The sequence below is a fragment of the Manacus candei genome, unplaced genomic scaffold, assembly GCF_025592945.1.
Source record: "Manacus candei isolate 608988 ecotype Guabito, Panama unplaced genomic scaffold, ASM2559294v1 h1tg000050l, whole genome shotgun sequence".
Classification (NCBI taxonomy): domain Eukaryota; kingdom Metazoa; phylum Chordata; class Aves; order Passeriformes; family Pipridae; genus Manacus; species Manacus candei.
In genome coordinates this window covers 22,508,435-22,533,010 of record NW_026138098.1, presented here as the reverse complement: position 1 = coordinate 22,533,010, position 24,576 = coordinate 22,508,435, and the positions used below count along the sequence as shown (strand labels likewise).

Below are 24,576 nucleotides of genomic sequence, written 5' to 3'. Positions count from 1 at the left end.
AAGATTCACTGACCTATCTTCTCTTTTATCTATCATGCTGTGTTGCTGCAGGGTTGTGGCAATATCATGTGGACACATTCCAGTAGCTCGGCTCATTCCTTTGATGCTGATTTGTTTTTCATGGTGGCAGTTCAGGTATTCCAATATGACACTTTTCCAATAAGCCAAGTATGAGAGACGACCCAGATCAGACAATGGCTTTTCAGGGGATCCTGCTTGACCCTCTCTTCTAGAAAGTAAATAGCCTAGAAGAAAAATCAACAGGACACTTTATGGAGATAACAGAAGTGAGGAATTTTAACTAGCCCTTAAGAAAGTTGGAATTAATATAAAGATCATCAGCATGACTGACTGAACTACTGGAAACTCTTGCAATCAAGGAAATCCTATCCATAAAAGAGAAGACTTTTCATCATTACAGTGACATAGGAAAAGATCAAATACTTGTGAGAGACTCAGTTCTTACGTTATGAGAATCAAACATGAACCAAAACCCCTCTTCTAATCACAAGGCAAGGAGGAGAGAAAAAGCCAACACGTTTCAGAACAGGTCCCATCATACGTGTTCTTATTTAGAGCTACAACTGTCTGGTCTTTTTAGAAACTTTTACACGTGAGTTACCTCATTGAAGCCAAGAATTTTCAGAAGAATCTCAAGAGGAAGTATCATGGGTAATATCAGTTAAGTCATTTTTCTTCAAGAAGCCCCAAGTGACATAAGTTTTTGATTAAACAGTTAGTAGTTGTATTTCAGAGGTAACGTATAATTCACAAGATGAATTACTTGGAGAATTAGTTAGAAGAAATAATTAAAAAATAATCTCCCTTAATTCACTTTTAAGAACATTCACATAATTCCTGCTTGCAGTCTTCAAGACATTAACCAATCCACTATTATACAATATACCCCCTTCAGTTTATATTCTATATATGTTGTAAGTAGTTTTTAACTCTTCAGCTTCAAGAGGATTTTACAATTTGAAGTAGAACACACCTTCCTGGAGATAACAGAAGATGCCATCAGCAAAACTAATTCATGATAGAGAAAAAAAAAACCTAATAAAATGTATCCTTACATAGTAAATCATCCCTCCATGATACATATTCTACACTATGCCTTTATAAACACTACCAAAACATGGGCCTTATACAGCAGGCTTACAAAATGCTTACCCCACTGTAAGCACAGGCATTATATTTATGGAATTATGTTACTCAGCATCATTTGGAATCCACCAACATATACAGTTCTTGTGCCTTCCAATTAATACTTCTTTTCCCCTCAAGTTTTTCACTCCTTTTATTTTTCAAAGCTTGCTTTAAAACAAATCTAGTACAGTGATGTCATATTTGCTAAACAAATCCTCATAACCTCTTCACAGTTTCTCCTAATCAAGTTAGCCAGAAATTAAAGGTATATGATTAACATCCAGGTTTAAGGGAAGCAGTGACTGTTTCCTTATTTTGCTGCATGGTCTACCATATGCAAACTGTATACACACAGAGCTTTTTTTCTTAGATCAAAACATGAAAAACACACAAATATATCTCTAAATTTATTCAGCTTGAAACACTGGTCTTCCCTATCTCAGATGCAATACAAAAGGTCCACAACAGAATTCAGAAGACACACATGCACAGGTAATCATAGTCTAACCTCCAGTTTGCATAAAAAAATATATAGAGAAAAGCAGACATCCGACTACTTTTCAAGTGATCACTAACAACAGAGATACTGAAGTAAGTAGTGCACTTTTCATACATATTAGCAGGATTGATGATAAAATGCTAGAGCCTCAGCAGGAATACCATCCCACATCTGCCTACCTCTACACAGCCACATAAAGCCTGCCTACATCTGCATGGGTACCACTGAAAACTCAACAAGTAAAATATTCTGTTCTACAGAAGAAACAAGATCATAAAACTTAAGAAAATTAAGGTGTTTTAACGTTTGAAGTTGTAGCATATTAAACTATTTTATAAGTAGATGATACACCTTCATACATCCTGGTACTACATGCAACTACTGTTGATGGGAAACACCAAACTTGACATTCAAAACCACAATGCATTCTGAACAGTTTGAAGGCAAAGAATTTTTGCTTTCATTTCAACTGCACAAAAGCAGATCTATAGCATATAGCATATCTTGCATAATTTTTGACAAAGCTTCACTTGTATCAAGAAAGAATTCTGGATCAGCTTGTTTGTAACATACAAAGACAAGTTTTATACTGAGACATCACTGCCTATAGAAATACATGCAAAACTGAGGCAGTAGAAGTAGTGATAGAAGTCTCAACACAGGAACAGAGAGGGAGAATAACACAGATTTTTTTAAAATAAATCCATGAGAACTTAGTTGCTTCAAGTGACTTTACAGTTTACCCTACCAACTTCACATTCAAGAAATCTTGGGCACTAACAGAAAGTGTTTGCAAGACCTAGATCTCATTTTTGTGTTTCAGTATACTTTAATGTTACTTTGACAAAAACTCTTCCCTCTTCCTCCACCGTCATTTTCCTCATAGATAACAGGGTTGTGCCTATATTTTCTTGGTAATCATATGAAGCTTAATAAGAAACCACTATCAAGAGTTTGGAATCATTAGTTAGGCAACCACAAGTAGTTTTAGAGTTTTAATAGTATATCCTGGCTCATTGTAGCTTTCCTGTGTCTGGGGATTTACAAACTAGTTCTTAGTGGTCGTTTTCACTCTACATTAAGGCAGTGAAACTTCACATTCATGGCAGTAACATCTGTCAGTATTCTTCTCCTACCATTATAAAATATAACCTATGCTTTTTCAAGATACTCACATTCCACAATAATACAAATCAGAGGTAACAGTGTTGATTACATGTAGCAAACACTGAATGGAAAATCTCTTAACAGATTCTGCAATTTGAATGACACCTATTAAATTAAACTTACCAAGAGACACCAAGTAATTGATCTAAGTTGCAGGTAAAAAAAAACACTGATCTTGGTAGATCATGTAAATATCCTGAAGCATCTGAAATAAGCACAATATGCCCCTGTTAAACAGATACCCCCAGTCTCACTGTATCTACCTAATCTTAATAATGGATAGCCTCAAAGTAGTAACCTGAAAGAACTTTTTTAAACTATAATCCCTGATACCAGACTACGAACAACAGCAACGCTCATAGGATAAAACAGAGCTCCCCATTCACCCCCAAGTATAAACAAGTCAGACTGTATGCTACACAAAAAAGAAAACCACAACAAAATATAAGACCTAATCTAGAACCAATAGTTGTCTATCTCAGCTTCTGGGCATATGAATGATAGTATCACAAAATCCAACGGCTGAAATACCAATAATGATGATTTTTATTTCTTGCTTTATCTCCATCCTTCATAATGAAGCAACACAGCACATGCAATTTACAGCCTTCCATTTTTGTCATGCAAACCTCCCCAGAAACACTAAGGCTTTATTTTATTCAAGATTTAAAACAATTAGAAGAAATGCAACCTGAAAAAGGGAAAGTTATTATAATATACACAAATTTTATGCCTTCAACACAAATTCAGAAGATAATTAGGCATTAAAACATACATTTAAAGAAACTATAATCCCTGATATCAGACTTGTAATTATCTTGTACTTTCAATCTACAGCATTCCTAGTAACTCCACTGAAATAGCTACAGCAGAGTCCACAACACACTTACGTGAAGACAATAACTTTAATACATCTTTGTCAGTCTCCAGAAACTTTTTTAGTTAACTGTTGATTTTGTTTTGCTTGGTTCTGTATCATCAAACAAATTAAACAGCATGAGATCAGAGGTCCAGCTTAACAGTACCCTGTTCTGACAGTGGCCAACAGAAAAATGGAAGGGACAGACTAAAACTAGCAACTACCACATGAAACTCACATGCAAACAGAATTAATCTGGCTCCATGCAAACAACCAGGCGAGGATAATGTCCACACTTTTTGGTATTTTCTAAGAACTTGGTAAGATTTGTTAAGTATCACTTCCCTTTGCAAGCAGCGCAGAGTCCACCTTCCTCCTCCATTCACTGCATTTCCCTGTGTGTTCCCTTGTAGGAGTCTTTATTGCCATGTCTGCTGATGTGAGGTGAACAGACTTGTACCTCATTAGCTCTCTCCTGAAAATCTTCTAAAAATCAGGATCATATCAGCCCCCTTTCACTCCTGTGCCATGAAAGCAGTTTTATGCATACTCCAGTTACAAACTGCCATGAGCAGCTGTTTCATTAAGTCTCATATCCCCAAATCCTCAAGACACATCCTTCTTTCCCTACCATACACTCTTCTCAACATCACTATCTCAGCTTTATAATATTAAGCATAAATCACAACACAGTTTTAAATTTAGCTTGAGACAGCTGAATTGAATTTTATTATCTATTGAAGAAATAGACTTGTCCCTTTGCTTTCAACACTGTAGCAAAGACAGCCCTCAAAGGTGTAAGATGATAGAAATGTGGACAACACAGAGGCCAGTGAAATACAAAGCAGCAGCAAGCAAAGACATTAAATAACATACTGAGAGAAACCAAGTGAAGCATTAGGCTTTCAGTAAGCTAAGGAATTAACCTTGATGCAAACAAAAAAAACCCCAAAAAACCCACCAATTTGTGACCTGGATGTAGGTGTTTCAATTACACTTTTTTGTGTTCACACGAGACAGCAGGGTCACACTGTGGCTCAGTTATACACAGAAGTACCCAAATTGTGGTGTGCATATTGCACAGGATTAAATGAAGACTTCATTTGTGGTTTCCTATTCACCTGAGAAGCTAGAGAACTTAGGTAATGTGAATGTTTGAACAAGTATTTTTGATGCAATTATATTTACTAGTTCTATTTTACAACAACTTTATACCCTAGAACAGTCCTAGAAATGCTTTATTTTATATTAAATACAAAGATTACTTTGTTTAGCTTCAGAGTAAGCAATAGTCAGTCAGTTAGCATCCACACTTTGGAAAACAATTGTAGCTGAGTATTTTCTAAGAAGGTGAAATGAAGGGTTATATTTGGCTTATAAGTAAGTGTATCACTCCTCTTTTATGAAAGGATCACAACATTTCTTGCCTTCTCCAACGGTCAATACAATTGTACTGAATTTTACTGAAAATTCCCTACAGCCAGAATATAATCCATCCAGAGCATCCTGAGGCAACTTCAACACAATCTTCTCCAGAAGAGGCCACCAGCTGAAACTCCAGTATAATTTCCTGTGTTCTATTATCCATGTGCTCCCTTAAGGGAGTATCTGACATAGCAACCTCACCACAAACAATAGTGCCATAGGCAATGGACACTGATCTAACACAATTCCTCCTCTCCTTGAACTTCATTGCTTACAGACAGGCAGGTTCTTTGAGAACAGTGCCACAAAGAGAGTACTTCACTCTTTTGAGAACATTGTGTATGATGTTAAACTGTTGTTTTAAAACCTCAGTGCATTACATTGCAATGAATTGCATTGTCTTCAGCAGAAACAGAATCAGCAAAAAAGTACCTAAAGGGAAAACAGTACTGAATCTCACTCTGTAACTGGACAAGTACTTAGAAATTGCAGTTCCTTTCTCCTACGCTACTAGCAACAAATCTGTGTATTTGTTTTCCACTTATGGAAGCTAAAAACTAAAACAAACAGTCTTCAAAGTGGACCCTGAGGGTAGGGATTAATGAGTCCTACTTTTCAGCTAGGACAGATTTTTCTGTCTGCTACAAAAATCTGGAAATAATAGTTTACCCAGAAAATTTGAAAAGAAATTAATCTGAGAGTCTATGATCAAGGAAACAGTTTTATGTATCTTATGTATCAATCACATAACACACTGGAGACAAAACACAGTTCTGATCTTATGTAAGAAGTCATGTTCCAATATCGCTTTCTCGGAAATCAATAACATTAATCTCTCTGAATAAGAAAGTTAAAATACTAATAAATAAAGTCTTTTATATTCTAGTAATCAAGACAGAACTTACTTTACAGAAAAAAAAAAGAAAATTATCTTTAAACTATGATGTGCCCTGCCAGAGTATTCCGGAGTCCTTACTTTGGATTATCCTACCTGTAGTAGAGAACTACTTTCCACTCAAATTTTTTTAATTTAAACTTGTATCTTCACTTTTCTTAAAATCATCTACAGATTAGATTAGCTTTTACTTTTAAAAAAAAGCTGTGACCAAATGCAGTCCTTCTTTCAAAAACAGAATCACATTGATGGTAGTTTAATGCAAGAAAAGGAGATATTTGCTTCACTGCAAATACTCATTCCTGAGAAATGTTTACATCCTGTTTCATACTTCCACATTCACAGAATTATTAATAAACATAACATACCTAGCTCTTTAATAGGAGCAACTCTTACAGAAACAAGAACAACACAGAAAATGCAACATAGCAGAGGTCCCTAGGTGAGAATAGCTCCTGAGTCTTTCAGAAGTAACCCTGTCACTGGCTAGCAACCTACTACTGGTCTTTGAACAAGAAAGCACTTAGTCTAAAAAACACAAAAAGAAGCTGTCTTGATAAAACCCTCCTGAGCAGAATAAAGATTTCCTATTTGCTATCATCTTAAATGTGTCCTAGTAAAATCGCTTGATCATCATCGTGGTACCTTGCTTCAAAGAGAAAAATTTCTGTTTTTCTGTACTGGGAATCTTTATTTCATTTACATGGAAGAAAATGACTCTTCATTTCCTAAAGTACAAAGGATCAAAATTTACGAGAAGTATCATTGCAAAATCATTATTTTATTGCTTATGTATTAAAATACCCACAAAACAAACACTATATTGTCACATTTGAATAATTTTCCAACCATATTTAAATGCAGAAAGTCAGGTGATATGTTTGTAATAGGTAATGACTGAGAATCAGGGTGGGGAATAAACCATATGATGAAGCAAATTCAAGTCTATTAACCTTGGCTTCCAACATTAAGTCTCTTTTATCACTGTAATTTGCCTCATAGCAAAACACAAAAGCAAACTTAAATGGTTCCAAACTTGCTCAAGCTTTGTCTGCACAGAAAGGCTATTTTAAAATCAGGTTTCAAATCACAACCAGGAATGACATGGCTTAGAACAAGCGTCAGGTTCTCAGTTCTCACAGCCATGAAACAGCTACTGAGTTGCTACAATATACAGCAAGTCATAATAAAATAAACTGTCACCAGCTTCCCTTTGCCTATGAGACGTGTCATCTGTATGCGCTGGTATTCAGCAGCCGAGCTGTAAACGGCTTAACTGCCTGAGAATCAAGGACAACACAGACAACAAAGACAGAATGTACCATTCTAAGGGACATGCTTCCTCTCCAGCCATGCACTAAAGCCACTGCTATCAGTTTGATTTGAACAGCTACACAGTATTGGGGTCAACGCACAACTAAACTCCATTTTATCTTTCTGGACATGTTCAGCTATACTAACAACAGTAATACATCACTGATCCTATAAACAGGCTTGAAGAAAGCTGCCCGTGTTAAGTACCACATTATCAAGTCCAGTTCAAAATGCACCTATGCAAGACAGCACTTAAACAACAGCCTAATCACAGCACTTTACTTCCAAACTTACTGAAGTTTACTTCCAAAATAAGTTCTCCTATTATAAACTAATCTAATGCTAATGACAGAATTTTCAGAAGACAGCATATATGGAAATACCTGTAGACAGAATTTATAGACTCAGATGCACCTCAGCATTTTATATCTTATACCAAGTCATATACTCTGTAATCTTTGTAATATCGTGATGATACGGATCCATTTATTTCACTCATTGATGTAGTTGGTCACTCTTCTTGACTTTCTTGAAGATGTTTGTAACATTTGCCACCCTTCAGTTACTGAGGACGTTCCTCAATCGCACTGACTTCTTAGAGATTATAAGGAGAGGTCTTGCAGTCATGTCAGCCAGTTCTCTTGGGTGAATCTCACCATTTTCCCCAAGTACCCTATAGCTTGATCTTCCTCTAGCAAAGATGGCATCTCACTCTGCTCCATAAATTCTGTCACCCCCCATGTTGTCACATGCTTATTCCATTCATCGGCAGGGCCATGTTCTGCTTACTCTTCCTGTGGCTGTCCACATACTCTTCAGAGTTCTTCTATTGCTCTACACATCCCTCAGTTTCAACTCCAACCAAGCTTCAGTTTAACACTGCTGCACATGTAAGTAATACCGGTGCCTTTTGCAGACTCCTTCTGCTCAACTCAGGAACTCTCCCTGTGGCCTAGCAGGCTTACTGCAATGCCTGCTATTGTCATGTCTATTAGAATGAGTCATTTTTGCAGTCTGAGGAAACTGCCTACAGAGATCAACATGTCCTGTGGTCCTTTGCTCTTCACAGCAAACCTCTTTGAGGACACCACTTAGCAGTTCTCTAAACAAAGTAAAATTCTGGGCCTTAGTCAGATAGTTGCCCTTATCATTTCTCTCAGGATCTGAAACCCTACTATCTCCCAGCCACTACAGCCTGGGCTGCCAAATGCAAAGCACTTGCCCTAGCTGGTCCTTCGAAAATCTGTGTTTAAATACTGTCCCAAATATCCTGCTGTGTTGCCTTTGCAGAAGTGTTTTAAGTGGTCCTTGGGAACAAAGGCCTTCCACTAGCAGATGTCACCCAGCTGCTTGGAAGGTTCAACCTCTTCCCTTTTTTGATCAGGTTACCTGTAGCAAATGCCACCCACAGTATTAATGGTTGCTGCCCTAACCTCTGATTCTGAGGCACAGAGACTTGACAGGCCTATGACCCATTCCATAGCAGAGAACTCTGCTTCTAAGTTATTCCTTTGTGTAGAGCACAAACTCCTCTCCTTGGCTTCCCTGCCTGTCCCTGAAGAGACTGTTATCCATCTATTGCAGCAGTCACTCTTCTGAGCTACCCATTGGGTTTCTGTAGCCCCAATGAGGTTATAAGCTCAATGACAAAGTATAGTCTTCCAATTCCTCCCTTTTGTCTGCAGGACATGAGAAATTGGAACAATGTAATCTCAAATGCAATGCAAGAGGGCCCCCTTCCCCTGCCCTCTCCAATCACACTGTCTCCTACAAACCCCACTCTTCAAGAAGGCCATGATCTGGATGGTTACTTATTTCCCTAGAAAATCTGTCTAAATTAGTTTCTGATGTGCCATCCAACTGATGCCTGTGAAACATCACCCTCATGGTTGTGTTAACTCCAAACAGCCCTCTGGACCCTCAGAGCAGTCAATTCTGGGCCAACTGTTCCATTAAACTGCAAGGTTTGCATGTCTGTCATTCATGATATTCACCTCTTTGTTACATAGTTCAATCACCTTCTGAGCTCAGGATCCATACCCATGCTTCATCCTTCTATGCTGTGCTCCAAAATGCACAAAATGAATTTGTTGTATTTTCTCCTTAACCACTATCATACAGCTCTAAAATGCAGCATCTTGTTCCATTTCTGACTATATAGTCTAAATACTGCTCAGTACATGAAACTATTACAATTATTCTATCATATTTTACAATGTACTGAGTTTACAGCAAAGGTCACTGCATTTGTATGTTTTTCTGTTGTTACAAAGAAGTGAAAAAACCCACAAAGTATGGGTCTCTCCATAAAGTGTTAAGATAGACACTTATAACAAACTTCACCAAGAGGCAAATACATACTCCTATTATTTAGGATTCATCTTGGAGAGCACTTCTATTAACTTGTATCCAGACAAAGGCTGGGGAGGGTTCAATACATCTGTGCTTTCACATTAACATTCTAGATGCATTTCTGTCCATTTTAAGCAGTATTTTTCTATCAGAAAGTATTATATGTAGCATGAATATGCCCTCTAAACTGTATATACTCACAGCTCTTTAAATACCAGATGACTCTCAGGTATTTAAAGTAATTGTTGGGTCTAGAGCAATTACATAATAAACAGGGACATTTGGACCTCAAAAGCATGATGCACCTCTGCATCAGATGTGTGGGTTAACTGCATTACAAATTACAGGAACAATACCTGTAATTAAGCATTTGGATCATATTGGTTATTAACATCATTATGTTATGGACTTAAGCAGTCAGCAATCAAGTCCACTGATCTAGTCTATCTGCCAGTGAAGCCAGATCAAAAACATCACTACTGATAAGAGCTGCTGAAGAGTAACGAAGGGGTAGGAACAGTGTACTGAAGTCATGAAAATGGGAGTCAAATAGGAGCAGGTTTGTTTGGATCATAAGAACAGATTTTAGTCTACTGATCTTTTCAGAATTTTAGACTGAATGTAGCCTTCATAGCAGAAGTCCACTTGGAACTGCACTACACTACATCCATAAAATGAGAAAGTAACACTATGCCAGCATTCTGCACTTCAGCCTGATTTATAAGGGTAATAGCTTTTTGCTGTGCACTGTGTAACTTAAACCTATCAATCTCAGGTTCACACTTATGCATGCACATCACAATCACACATATCAACATTTACATACACTTCCATGCATAGCAAAGGTATCCCAACACCATCGAAGTAACTCTTATATGGAAAACAGAATTTTATAAGCTACTTATGAATGCTTTCCAGATATACACTTTAAAGATGCCAATACACGTGATTCTGGAAGTTGGAAACAGTTTAAAATCTACCACTGAGACCCCTAGTCCCAAAGCAGAGCCTAAGCAATAGCTTGTGCTCAAAATATAGCCCTTATATAATCAGCACTGTTCAGTTCCTATATATATTTTGTTAATATTTGTGTCAGAAGAAAACATATTCATGAGAATCTATCCAGAACAAAAGAAGCAACCAGTGAACTATCACACTTGGTATGTTCTGAGTTCTTCTCCATCTCTTTAAAGGCCATCCCCCACAAACTAATTACCAAACTCAGACAGATGGAATCAAGCACTTTTCCACTAAACTTCGTTTTGTGTGAAACAAATCCAAGTAAAATAAGTCCTTTAATATGGAAAGGAAGAACTTTTAAGTTTTCATGCAACATTCTGTATCAAACCAAATATCTGAAAGAACAGGAAGTACTAGTAACTGTTTTAATAATACACCAGTATCCCAAGTGAAGATTTACCTCAAACCAGTGTTTCAAGTTATTCTAAGAGATAATGTTTTTTGTCGTACAAAACATCATGTCCTTTGTTTTGATATTATATGAACAAGTTGTGAAGACAGGTTCAAAAGGGTGGTCAGAAATATCAAAGCAGCTGAGTATTCAGAAAGGACAGCTCAGTACAGTCAGGTCAGCTCAACACTGCAAGTTCAGAGGCATGACCAGGCGTGGAAGGCAGAAATAGGAAAGGTGAAAGTGTGCACTTCTTAAGACTTACAATTCCTAAAACTGTAATTCATGTTACCATTTTTTCCATAACTATTCTGTGTGCCTCTGAACTGTTCCTATCTATGTCAATGGGAGGAAGGTCAAAGATAGAGGACCTTAAATAGGTGCGAGTACCCTCTTTGAAAGCACTTTTGAGACAGCTTCAAAGGACCCCGATCCCAAGATCCACAAAAACACTATTAAAAAAAAAGACTAGCTGTAACTTGAGATGCTCAGATCAGTGAACAACCTGCTACATTCCCTTTTCTTTGTCTGAGTAAAGAAAAGCTTTCTTCACAATGAAGAGAGTAAGCCAAAGATTCTCTCATTATTGTTACAAGAAATAATGTAAGCTCTCATTCCTCTCCACATCCTCAAGTAAACCCAACACAGGAGGCCCAAAACCTTTAGCTTCTTTATAGAAAGCTTCACAGAAGAGGTTAGAGCTAAACAAATTCCCTTCATGAAGGGAAGGAAAGGTAAAGATGACTGCATTACAGTCAGACCTACAAAAGGTACCCTTTGAGTGAATTAATTGGCTAACACTTATTTTACCTGTGCCAGTTGCCACTAAACCCCTTGAGTGGAGGTTCTGTGTATGAAGTGGACTACTTAGAAGCAGAGTGAAAGCATAAGCAAGAGAAAAGGAACTGAAGTACCCTTAAAAGCAGGACTTATGTGCAGAGGGCATCAGTCTTGAATACCAATTGGATGAATCAATTTGTTGATAGGTTAAGTAGTTTAGAAGATCATTAAAAAGGCTGGATTGTTCTTGATTTTATAAGCAATGTTTTAAGTTATTATTTAAAGTTACATTTTTTTAAATTATTCAATAAATGACACTGAGTAGTAAATTGTTTATTCAATTATAACTGTTGAATGAATTTCCTTGAAGAACTGCCATTACCCTCTGGTGTTACATGTTGACAGCACATGCATACTGTGTTAAAAATATATCTATTGTGCTCATTAGACAATACTAACTGCTTGCCTTCTTATAGGCCCTATGTATCTCTACAACACTCAACTGACAACACAGGAATATGGACCTAAGAGGCTATGCCTAATATAGCAATGTGCCCAGAATCTTTACATGGCACTGAGGCCAACCAGCACAGACAGATGGCATCCATACCACTAAGCTCTGACTCTCAGCTGGAGTGTTAACCTGCCTGTTAACATAATTCTCCCAGATTCATGGCTTAGGAAAACTATTATCACATTTGGAAAGTGACAGGTGCCCTGGACCAAAACTGTATCAGCGATGGTTTTTAACAGTTTTAGAGTAGATAATGAAGTTCCAGAGCCCAAGAGCTTTTCCTATCATTGTTTTATTCCTACCTACAATGGATAGCCTAGTAGTATTAAACAGCATGAACAAAAGAGAAACGGGAAGTTGAGTGCTGAGAAGTCAAAAGGCACACTTAGGAAATCACTGCAAGTATTGTGTTTGCTCAGGTAAGTGGCCATGACACACATACTCCTTAAGACACTACAGAAGATACAAGCTGCATTTGTCTCATGTGAGCAGCAAAATGTCATTGCTATTCATTTGCTCCACTAAAGCATGCTGTATAACAAAAAATTAACCAAGTAAGATTCAGAAAAAAGAGTCACAACAACAGGTGAAGGAGGTTATTAGGGAATTTGATGGCAGTATCTGGTTAGTTAGCAGATACAGAAACTGGATGATAAGAAAGTGTACACTACCTGCTACGCACTGAACACAAACTAACCTATTACAGCACACTTCAAAAAGCTAAGCTTAAGACACAGTAATCTGCTAAATATCTACTGATACTCTTATTAGAAGTAAACAAGGAAAAAAACCAATTCCCTTAAAAGAAGGTAGATCTGACTGATAAAAATGCTGGCTCTGAAAACAAGACATGCCTCGAGAAGACCACAAGGTGTCCCGCTGTGCCTCAACAACAGGGTGACAGGGACTGCCTTCTGCAACTTGTGCACTGTGGTTGGAACACTTGCTGGTGAAGAGGCTGAAGCAAGGAAGTCTTGAGTACCTCAGTCTTTTCCATATCCTGGGTAATCAGGTCTCACATTTCCTTCCAGACAGGGCTCACATCTTCCCTATTCTTTCTCTTATCACTGATGTATCTGTAGAAGATTTTGTTACCCTTGACATCTCCAGCCAGATTTAACCCTATCAGGGCTTTAGCTTTCCTAACCTGATCCCTGCTAACTCAGACAATTTGTTTTCCTCCCAAGCTACCTTACCCTCTGTAAAAATTCTAATCAATAAAGTTGCAGTAGTTAATTAAAACCTGTTTTCAGCCACCAGTCTTCAGCAGATGGCTTTCCATGTTCACTAATGCTTATGAAGACAGCTTCACCAACAAATACTTGTTATCATTCTTACCGTGTTTAGCCTTGTCTTTTTGTTGTTTTTAATGCTATCTGGAATAAAGATGCTCTTCAGTTAAAACAGTCTTAACTTCTGCACCTTAAGTGACATCTGCTTTCTTTTGCAGTTCTGATAAATGTACAGTGTCTTGAAGCTATATAAAAGTGATGCCAAGAAATCCCAAGGGGTTGATTTTCTTGGAATAATCTTAAGTCAACTAAGCTTGATTCAAAATCCATCTTCATTACCCCCTCATCTAAATCTCAGCTTGACAGAATGCTCCTTATTAGTTATTTACGAGAGGCCAAACTCAAGCCTTGAGGTCAGCAACACAATCAATCATCAAGAAAAGAACAGAAAATAAGCAGCAGCAGTCAGGCTCACTCAAATTCACAGCTCTCAGAGACACTTTAAATTCTCTCCTAGAGGGGAGAAAAAAAAAAAAAAAGGCAGGTAATTCAACCTTTCCTTTGGACACAATGCACTTGTAAACACACCAACAGAAAATGATGAGGAGATTGACACAGTATTCTGTACTGGGGTACACAAGTCAGTCAGTTGTAAAATACCCCACACCAGAGAATGATTCATTATGGGCCACCACAGTTAATGACACAGGCCTGTTTTACACAGATCCTTAATTCTTCAGAAATGTAGTTTGAGAAAATACCTTTCCCATAAAGCCTATTAAAAAAAAAAAAAAATCCTGTTCCTCTCTACTCCTAGTCTCACATTCTCACCTTCAGTTGTTTGCCACTCCCTCAGCAGTAACAAAACAGTCCTTGTAATGTGAGAAACTGTAATGTGAGAAAGGGAATGCTGAAACGCTCTTAGTTAGAATAAATTTTATCTTAACCCCCCCCCCTTCTGTTTAAAGGCCACAGCAAAGCATGACTGTAAACAACTGTTTTAAAAAGTGTATTTATTCCTAGGTGGTATTTCTGTTATATTTCAATATTTGTTAGAGCAAACTGTAAAACATCTCAACATCAGATTTTGGAAAATAAACACTGTAACAGGTGTTTACAGAAAGAGTTCATCACTCCACAGGCATCCTAATTTTTCAAATGCTATTTATACTTCATATCCATAATTGATTAAAGTTATGATATATCTAAAAAATTCCTATGATTCTCTTATAGTAGGTTTTCAAAAATATTACTTTCTGGTCAACACATTACTTCCCATTTCTCATAAGGAGATTTAGACTATCAGTGCTAAATAAACACACACCAAACAAGTAGATCCAACTGCTTACAGTCCACTGCAGCTTAGGCTAGTTCTAAACTGCAAGCAGGTATCAGACAGTGGTTCCCAGTAGTTGCATAACAGTACCAGAACTTACATGCCATACATGTGAACACACCTCCATCTAATGCATTTCCTTCATTACAGCACCCACTTTTACATTTTTTTCGAGTTTTCTTTGTTTTCCAGAGGTTAATTTATTAACTATTATAAAGAGCACAGCTTTTCTCAGTTCAAGGTCTATGTCTTGTTTCCATCTGAATAGAGTTTTAAACTAGTTACCCACCCTTGACCTGTTACTGTAAGAGAAGTCTACACAGTTACTTAACACAAAGTAAGGCTACACAGCAAATAAACTGTGTCAGTTCATCATAATGAAGAAGAAAAATACATATTTTCACTACTTCTGCTCTTTCTTGCCCTCATGGTGCTTCTGTTAATGGTTTGTCATTGTTTCCATTTTCAAGTATTCTTTAAAGAAGAAACAACACCATTTCTGTACTGTAATGGCTTTGCTCATTTTCCTCACGCCAGCTTCCTACTAAAAAATTAAAGCCCTCAGTCAAGAAAGTCTGCTACCTTTTCCAAGGTTTTTCCTTTACTGATACACTACTTTCTCAGAGGCACTGTAAAAATCTCAGGCAGCATTTTTACTCTTATTGCACCACTTATTTCCAACACATTTATTGCATTTTTTAAAAGTTACTTATCTTCCAAACAGTCATGACATTTTCTCTAATGCTAGTGTCTTATCAGCAATATGGTGCCCTAAATGAGAGGCCACATGTTAGTCCATTACTAGTTTCAAGTTTTGCTCAATTAGATTTTTTTGGATGACTGCACAAACATAATACTTCACAAAAAATCATTGCTTTTCAGGTTTCCACAAAGGAGTAACCTAATTTGCTGTTAAAGCAAGAAACCTAAAAACACTATAGCAAGAACCACAGATAAGCAAGTTATAAAATTGATCTTCTGGCACAGCAACATTTTCAAACCTTCTTGATACACTAAAGTACCACAAAGCCAGTTTGGAAGATGAAACTAGAAAAGATGACTGTCCAAACTGCAACTAGCCATGGAAAGCTCAACCCTCACTCCTGCTGAAGACAATGCAAAAACCCAAGACATAGTAATGCACATGAATGAGAAAACAAGGCTCAATATTGTCCAAAAGGAATTCTTATTTTCCATCAAAATAACCATTTGTTGATATCAGAAGATAGAGCTTTTCAAGTACTGGAGCCACAGAAGCTGGAAATAACTAGCTGACCCTAGAAGAGCAAATGCTGTTTGAATTGAACATATTCAAAAATAAGCAGTTTTATTTTTGAACTATATAATTTTCTTCAAGTTTAACAGAAACCAAACCTCTTTCCTTTCACAGAAATACTTATTTTACAGGCTAGACAAGCTCTTTAACAAACTTGCTGGAGGAACAAAATTGCATTAAACACCAAAGGAAAATCTCATGCTTTTCAGTCTCCTTAAACTGTGCCTGAAGACTATCCCAGGTTTCATGTAATGCAGTTTTTTCAGCTTGTTTCAAAAGTGTCTCAAAACTGCTGGCAGTAAGAAATAAGCACACTGACCCCATTCTCATCAATACAGATGCTTGTGGGACAGACAACTTCTCTGCCTAAAGCAGTCTCTGGACTCAACACACAATGCTTACAACTTCTGTATTACTGTATTACTGAGCACTAAGGAATGAACAGTCTTCCACATTTCCACAGAGGGATGCAGATCTTCTGAAACAAGTGCAAACTGGAAGGAATTCAAGAATGCACTTTACAAAGCTATGCATCCTTTTTTTGTCTATTCACTGCCCCATCACCATCCCTTACTTCTCAAACAAAGTCCATACAGGACCATGGGTATAACAAACACCTTTGAGGACATCTGTACTTACTCCCCACCCACTTTCAGCACAGAATATTTCACTGATTCAGCTGATGATTCAGCTTTTGTGCACAAGAGCCCCTAAATGGTTATATATGGACAAGGTATTGTAGGAATTTGCAGTCAAGAAGACAGGATTAAAACTGAGAGCAAAGAAACAACTTGTAGTTCCAGGTCTTCAATCGATTTCCTCAAAGCTTACACAGCAAATGAACACTACACTGATCTTGTTCACAGGCCTTTGCTGAGCCATTTCCTATTGAGAAGCAACACAGACTAATGAATTTTGCAACTAACTGAGCAAGAGAGGGAATCTCTCTCTCTAAGACACCATTTTAAAAAGATCAGTAATAGTACTGACATCCTTTATCAATGGCTCTGATGGTCATTCATGAAAAGCATTTAGAAGGAAAGAAATGACTTCTCATCAACAGTTTTCCCCTTACTTATACAGTCACCTTTTCCTTCCTCTCATCCCTTGGAAATTTGCCTTCCCTGGTGCTGTACATGAGTTGTTGCACAAGTGCTGATACTGCTCATACTCTTTTGCAAATCAGGACTTGAAGATTTATTCACCTCTTTGACTTGAACAGGAAAAAAACCAAACACGTGGCCAAGAAACAGATACCAGATTTGGGGAAATAAGCAAACAAGGACATTTAACAGAGCCACTAAAACTCCTCAGGTAATACAAATTCTGTTTGTTTCTTTCACTGCCAGACTTAATTGCCCTTCCCTGTCACGGCTTCCTCACAAAAAAATCTGAGCTACACATCCCAGAAGGGAATCTGGGGTTAATTCAAGCTAACGGGAAAAAATCCAGCATTAAAAGTTGCATGCAATAAATGATACAGAAGTTCAAAAAGTCAGCACCAACTTTCCCAAACATTCAGACAAGTGAACAAAAAAAAAAACCCTACACACAAAACAAAGAATGTATGTAGCCCAAATAGTATGCCAGCATCCTTAAAACATGTTTCATCTCTCTAACAAGAATAATAATTTCACAGTGAACAGACAACCAAATGAAAAGAAGGAATTCTGAAGGGGAGTAAGAAACTGCTATAATCAGTTGGACCAGAAACGCCCTGAAGATAAATAACAACAGGTTATCAAGGACTTTGCTCCTCAGCATTAAAAGCCTGGTTATAACTGTAATGTAAATGAATTGTCAGCATACTGGTCAGCATAATTGGAAAGGTTTATCCTAATAGTCACATGCATTTCTTTTCCTTCAACTGCTGGCTAGGCCTCCAGCACAGAATTTGCAATCCAGTAAGCAGGAACACAGGACTGTAACAAGATGAGCTCTGTGAAGAAATGTGAATCAAAAGATGACTTTAAACTTACAGAAAACAAATATGAAATACTGCTGTACTCCATTCTAGTAATATTGAACTCCGTGTTAGATATGCCAAATAAAGAAATACTAGTATGTCCTGGCACTGCAGCCTAAGGAACAGAAATAAAAACCACGTGAAGATTTGCAAGAGCTCAAATCAAGAAAGCAAAGAAAAATGTCTTGTATAGAGAAGTTGATAAAGTTTATAAAAGAAAGGGGTCTGCACAGAGAGAAGTCACAACACCGTAGCTTCAGTGCTTGCACTGTCAAACCCACAGCAGCAGTGCAGGCTGAACTGACACAGGACATATAAAGGCTCACCCAAACGAAAACACATGTAATCCTTGTGACAGGAATGAGAGCTGTCTATCACCACAAATGGACTTGAAGTGAAACAAATCCAGAATGGGCTCTTACACAATAAAGCCTGCTTTATGGAGTCTACTTGCCAAAAAATTTTATTTACAACACATACAAAAGATGGGTGCAGAATTCAGTTATTCTCCCTCAGGTACGACCCTGCAATCACGATCCAGTCAACCTCACTGAATACAAGAACAACAAGGAAATGAAAACAAAACAAACAGCCCAAACCTTAGAAGTTTGGCAAGAACTTTCCCTCCTGTAAAAGGCAGGAAGGTATAAATACAACAACCAAACTAAGACCTTTATTTATTTTCAGGAAATGCTTTGTACGTTTAAATACACTCCAAATAAAAATTAGGTTCCCTATCCCTACGTGAAACATCAACCATTATAATATTTATTAAAGTATATTCAGTGTAAACAAAGTAAAGACTTCATGTAAAGCACTTGGTCTGTAGCATGACAAGTTTCAAGAACATAAAATAGGTTAAACTGATTTTATCTTACAGAGAATTAAGCAAAATGAAGCAGTATCAAGTCTTCATTTTTACAGATTGACAGTTTAGTTGTTTAATAAATATTTATAACAACTTTTTTCAATTTCCAAACAGCCCAACAAACTTCTATAACAGTCAAAATCTCTAACTTCCCTACAATCAAAAAAAAAAATCTTCTGGTTTTAACAATAACATTGCTATCTAAATGATGAATGACATACAGAAAACTACAAATGAAATTTTTGCTGAAGACAATCAAGACTAGCGAACTCAGGCATTTTACAGTATGCTTGCTTCTCACAAAAGTTAATTTCTTCTTTTTTAAAATCATTTCCCCACAGGTGAGATTACAGATTCCTGAAGACACAGACAGATAAACCTTTACAGTGGTGTCTACAGAGTAAGAAATAACAGTATTATCAGTTTCAATTTGAAATATAGATACGTTTAAGTGTAGTTAACAGAATATAAGTTAAAAAAAACAACCAAAAATCAATGGTCAGAAAACAAATACCTATTTGTCTTTTAGCAGACTTTCCCATTCAAGTTACAGCATGACCATATAAGACTCATCTGTGAACATTAAATTAGTTCAAGGCAAAAGAATGCACCACAATCTGAACAAACAAATGCATTTCACTTACCAAAAAGGAAGCAAATTTTGACCACAAACTACATTTACACCAGACTGCTGACAAAGCAGAAGTCATGAGTGGCTTAAGGCTGCATGCTTTCCAGCCTTTCCATCAAGTGTCTAGATGTACACAAAGTAATGTGAGCAGCCAGCTGCTCGCACACGGTTCTTAAAACCTTCCCTTTTGTGTTTTTTAACTATCATTTTCTGAAAATTACTTGCTCAGTTACATTTTTATTATTGTAGTCTAAAAACTATTCTGGTTACTGTTATGAAAAAAGACAAGTATCAGTGACTGCTTCACAGATTTCAAAATAGAGCAGTTTACAAGCATTACCCACATAACAAATGAAGACTTAACATTCAAAGCATAAAATTTATCTTCCAACAACTTTATGAGAACATGACAGTCTCAATAATGTCACCGGCAAAGAATGTTTTAAACGATGATAAACTTGCTCTGTTCAAGTTTAGAATAATAACCAGAATTTTGTTATAGCACATCTTCTCAGGCCAGCTAGAGCAACTTATACACAGGAGACCACAAGTGCACAAAAAAGGTAAAAAGTACAAAGAAGATGGCAGTTAGTCAATTATAACATAAAAAGCAGAACCACAAGTAAAATTCCAAAAAAAGAGTAAGTAAAATTGACTTCAAAGGGTTCTTCTGTATGAAGACAGATTTTGGGCTCAGTGATTCAGATGAAGCTATGGTTGCCACATTTCATGGCACAGTCTAGGAAAACTAGCCTGATAACTTGCCCTTCTCCTTTACACATCTAGGGAGAAACAGCCTCAAAGTTCTCTCACTACCTTTCATGCAATTTGTACCTCACTCACACTACAGAGCCAGATTTTCTCAGTCACCTCTTGGTTCTTTGTTCTGTCGGCAACTGAGACAGTCTGATTCCCAATTAGTTAAGGGAACCTCTGTCGAGAAAACAAAGGGAAAATACTGTGGAAAGGTACTGAAGGACTGATTGTGTGGTCATGAAGTGGGCAGTATGTTAGCTACAGCAGAAGCTGAAAGTGGTCTCTGGACTATGCCCAGTTTTCACAGCTGCAGCCCACACCTGTGATATAAACATGTCTGCAAAGAGGAAAGACTGTAGGAACAGCACCAGATAAACACCAAGATAGAACACCATTGGGTCCTGTTGTAAGTTAACACATAAAACCTAATGATTCAAACAACTCAATGTGCTTAAAGATTTTTCCAGTAGGATAAGAAAGACAGAACATCTTAATGATGTTCCCAGATTAAGTAGCACATGGTACAGTAACAGAGCACATATCCAAAGAGACACAGCATACTCATATGCAGACCTTCTGTGGAATCCATGGGTTTCATGGCTGTGCCATTGGTTTTGTAAACATAACTATTGCAAATTCAACCAGAATAACGTTTCTTAAGAGCGCTCTTCTTTTTTTTTTTTTTTTGAGAGATACCACATAGTAACAAACAAAGCCAAAGCCTGGAAGTACTTACCAATTGTGCCTACTAAGAGTTCTCCGTCTCCTTTTGCAAAAAAGTATTTTAATGCTAAACCAGGGTCAATTTCTACCTAAGTGAGCCTAAAGTTCACTCCACAGTTCCAGAAATATGTGGTACTTGTCACAGCCTTTCCTAAAAGGTTGCAGAAGGTGCACAACGGAACAGCTGCTGTGTTCCACTCCAGTGATGGTTACATTTCAATGGCAGATTAAGTGGTCCAGAAACATCCTTACCTGATTCACAGGGGTATAGTGAAGGCTGTTTCTAAAGCCATACAATGATGAGACACACTAAGTATCTTTATACATTTTAGTGCAGTCATGCTGGGTAGAACACTGCAAGACACAGACCTTGAAAACTCTACAGTTACAAATTATTGTCTTTGTCCTGCTGTTATACTGCAATGTATTATTATTTGCATTTTAATGTTCTTGCATACACCTTCAGGGCAGGAATCCTATTATCTGAGCTATCTCTGTTGTCATGTAATTCAACAGTGCTTTAAAAAACATAATAGTGAAAACCACCCACACACAATATACACTAATTCCTTGTCATCCTCCCTCTAAATTACAGTAGAAAGCTGGATTCAGTAATACTGAGGACATTTAACTGAGAAGGTTCCTTAGATAATTTTGTCTGGAGTTCTACTGCACCTTAAAGATTTGGAGAATAACAAACTGGTATCTAAACAAGTGTGCCTGAAGCTTTCTAACAGGTCAGACAACTCAGCAAAACAAAACAGGAAGTACAGCCATGAGCACCTACACTTTTTTTGATAACCATTTTCTCTAAGGAAGTCATGAACACAAAACCCAAAACACACTCCTTCTATGCAGCAATTCTTCAATTAGAACAGTTTTCTAGCTAAAAGAAGATACAAGTTAAAAATATTAGAATGTAGACAATGCCTTAGACTAATACCTTCTTAGCTACAATCACAAATAATTGCCTCCTCTTATACTAATGAGCAAGGCAAAATGGAAGGTAATTTAGACAATTCATTCAGGGTAATAGCTTTGTGAGCTAATATTACTGCCGAGAGATCCATTCTCAATTTCCTTGAGTACAATAACAGAGTAGCACTAAGTTTTTCACTTCAGGGAGCTTTTCTATCCTACGTAAACATAAACAGAAATCCCATTATCTATTGATAAAAACAACAAAGCAAGTTAAATAAAGTTTCACATGTTACACTTTCTTATAACAGCCGTCAGCTCCTTGGATCACAAGTGTAAATAAAACACTTCACTTACTGAAATCAATGAGAAACCTTCCAAATCCTTGCCTTTGGTATTGGGGCATGATCATTATGCAGGAGACATTGTACTTCTGCTGGCAAAGCTTTTCCTGTGGGAAGGAGAAACAGATCAAGTATGTCAAAGCACTGCTGAAGTGGGCAATTGCCTGCACCTGCCACTGTCCTTGTACCATATCCCAATAAGGTGAACAGATGTATGGGGTCAGTACCAAAGTCAAATAATTCCACCTCAACATATAATTGTAAGAAGGAAATATTAGAAATATCCTTCAAAATATTTTTTAATTAGTTAACTACTCAGCATCTTAAAAATTAAATACATTGTCTGAACAGCATAATGAAGTTTAAGTAAAGGAGGAAGACAGTAAGAAGAGGGAAATATTTTCATGCTTCACTGACCATTCTGTCAAGGATATAAAAATGGAATGTAATATCCATACACATGGTGAGGTTGTATTTTATACAACTGTTACACTAAGTGCCTGCTGGTTTTCATCTTTATTTTGTCTTCTCTCTCTGAATGAGTATGTGGTCAGGGTGCAGGGGATGAACCCCATACCTGCAGAACTAAGAAGTTACACTTGCAATACACTAACTTTTCAAAGCTGAATGCTTCTCAACTGAACCAAAAATCAAGGCTCAGAAGCAAAAGCCCTTTCAGACCGAATGAAGTCATATACAGGCAATGATCACACTGATTAAGACAACAGGAGGAAGAAGCTGAACTAGGAAGCTGTTCTAACTATATAAGTTTACAGTTTCTTTCCAATCTACTGATAAAAAGGAAAAGCCATGTTACCTTTAAAAGATTACAAACAACAAAAACACCCTAAAAATCAGTGATACATAGTTTTGAGGGAGATGAAATAAATCAACCAAAAATATCCAGGTCAGCCTAAGTGACAAGAAGTTGTGGTAAGCACATGTATAGTTTAAGACACCCACTATCACTTCAGCCTCCACACATAAGATGACACTAGACCAGTGATGATACTGACAGGATCACATGCCAGTATGCTCATTCCCAAGTATTTCTTCAGCTGGGAGAGCAGATACCTAAGCCATATTTCAGAAGGTTTCCTATTTTCTGCAGTATGGTTAAGTATTTTCTCTGTACAGACTTCCCAAACTCTCAAGAAACAGTGACACAGGATGGGGAAAAGGCTGAGGTATTTAATGCCTTCTTTGCCTTAGTCTCTAATAGCAAGACCAGCTGTCCTTGGGGTATCCAGCCCCCTGAACTGGAAGACAGAGATGGGGAGCAGAATGAAGCCCCTGTGATCCAGGAGGAAATGGCCAGTGACCTGCTGTACTACACAGACCCACACAAATCCATGGGGCCTGATGGGATCCACCCAAGGGTACCCGGGGAGCTGTTGGAAGAGCTCACGAAGCCACTCTGCATCATTTACCAGCAGTCCTGGTTAACCAGAGAGGTCCCAAGTGACAGCCTGTTAGCAAATGTAAAGCCCATCTATAAGAAGGGGTGGAAGGAGGATTTGGGGAACTACAGGCCTGTGAGACTGACTCAGTGCCAGGGAAGGTCATAGAGCAGATGATCTTGAGTGCCATCACACTGCACATGCAGAACAGCAGGCCCAGCCAGCTTGGGTTTATGAAAGGCAGGTCCTGCCTGACAAACTTGACAGGTTCCTCCTTCTATGACAGGGTGACCCACTTGGAGGATGAGGGAAAGGCTGTGGATGTGTTCTACTTGGACTCTAGTAAGTCAATCTCTTATCCCTTGTAACAAGTGACAGGTCGAGAGGAAAAGGTCTCAAGTTGCACCAGGGGATGTTCAGATTAGATGTTAGGAAAAATTTCTTCTTTGAAAAATTTCTTCATTGAAAGAAGATGTGTGTATCATTATCAAGCATTGGAACAGGCTGCCTAGGGAAGTAGTAGAATCACCATCCCTGGAAATGTTCAAAAAACTTGTAAATGTAGCACCTGGGCACATGGTTTAGTAGTGACCATAGCAGTGCTGTGTTAACAGTTTGACTCTATGATCTCAGAGTTACTTTGCAACATTAATAATTCTATGATAAGGGGGGGGGTCAAGAGAGACTCACCTTAACCTGCTTTACCTTAAATAAATGGAGAAAATGTGCCTAAATCAAAGTTGACATGTTTTAAAACACAA

At 37.6% G+C, this 24,576-nt stretch overlaps 1 protein-coding gene across 5 annotated transcripts in view; it reads right to left on the bottom strand.

Annotated features, from left to right (window-relative positions):
- KAT6B (lysine acetyltransferase 6B) overlaps positions 1-24,576 on the bottom strand; it is a 107,797-nt gene that overhangs the window by 10,366 nt on the left and 72,855 nt on the right. For all 5 annotated transcript variants that reach the window (XM_051800744.1, XM_051800745.1, XM_051800743.1 and 2 more), the window contains exons 12-13: positions 22,429-22,522; positions 14-245 (exon numbers count right to left, since the gene is read on the bottom strand). In XM_051800744.1, the coding sequence (XP_051656704.1) occupies positions 14-245; positions 22,429-22,522 (326 nt within the window). The remainder of the gene's footprint in view (positions 1-13; positions 246-22,428; positions 22,523-24,576) is intronic.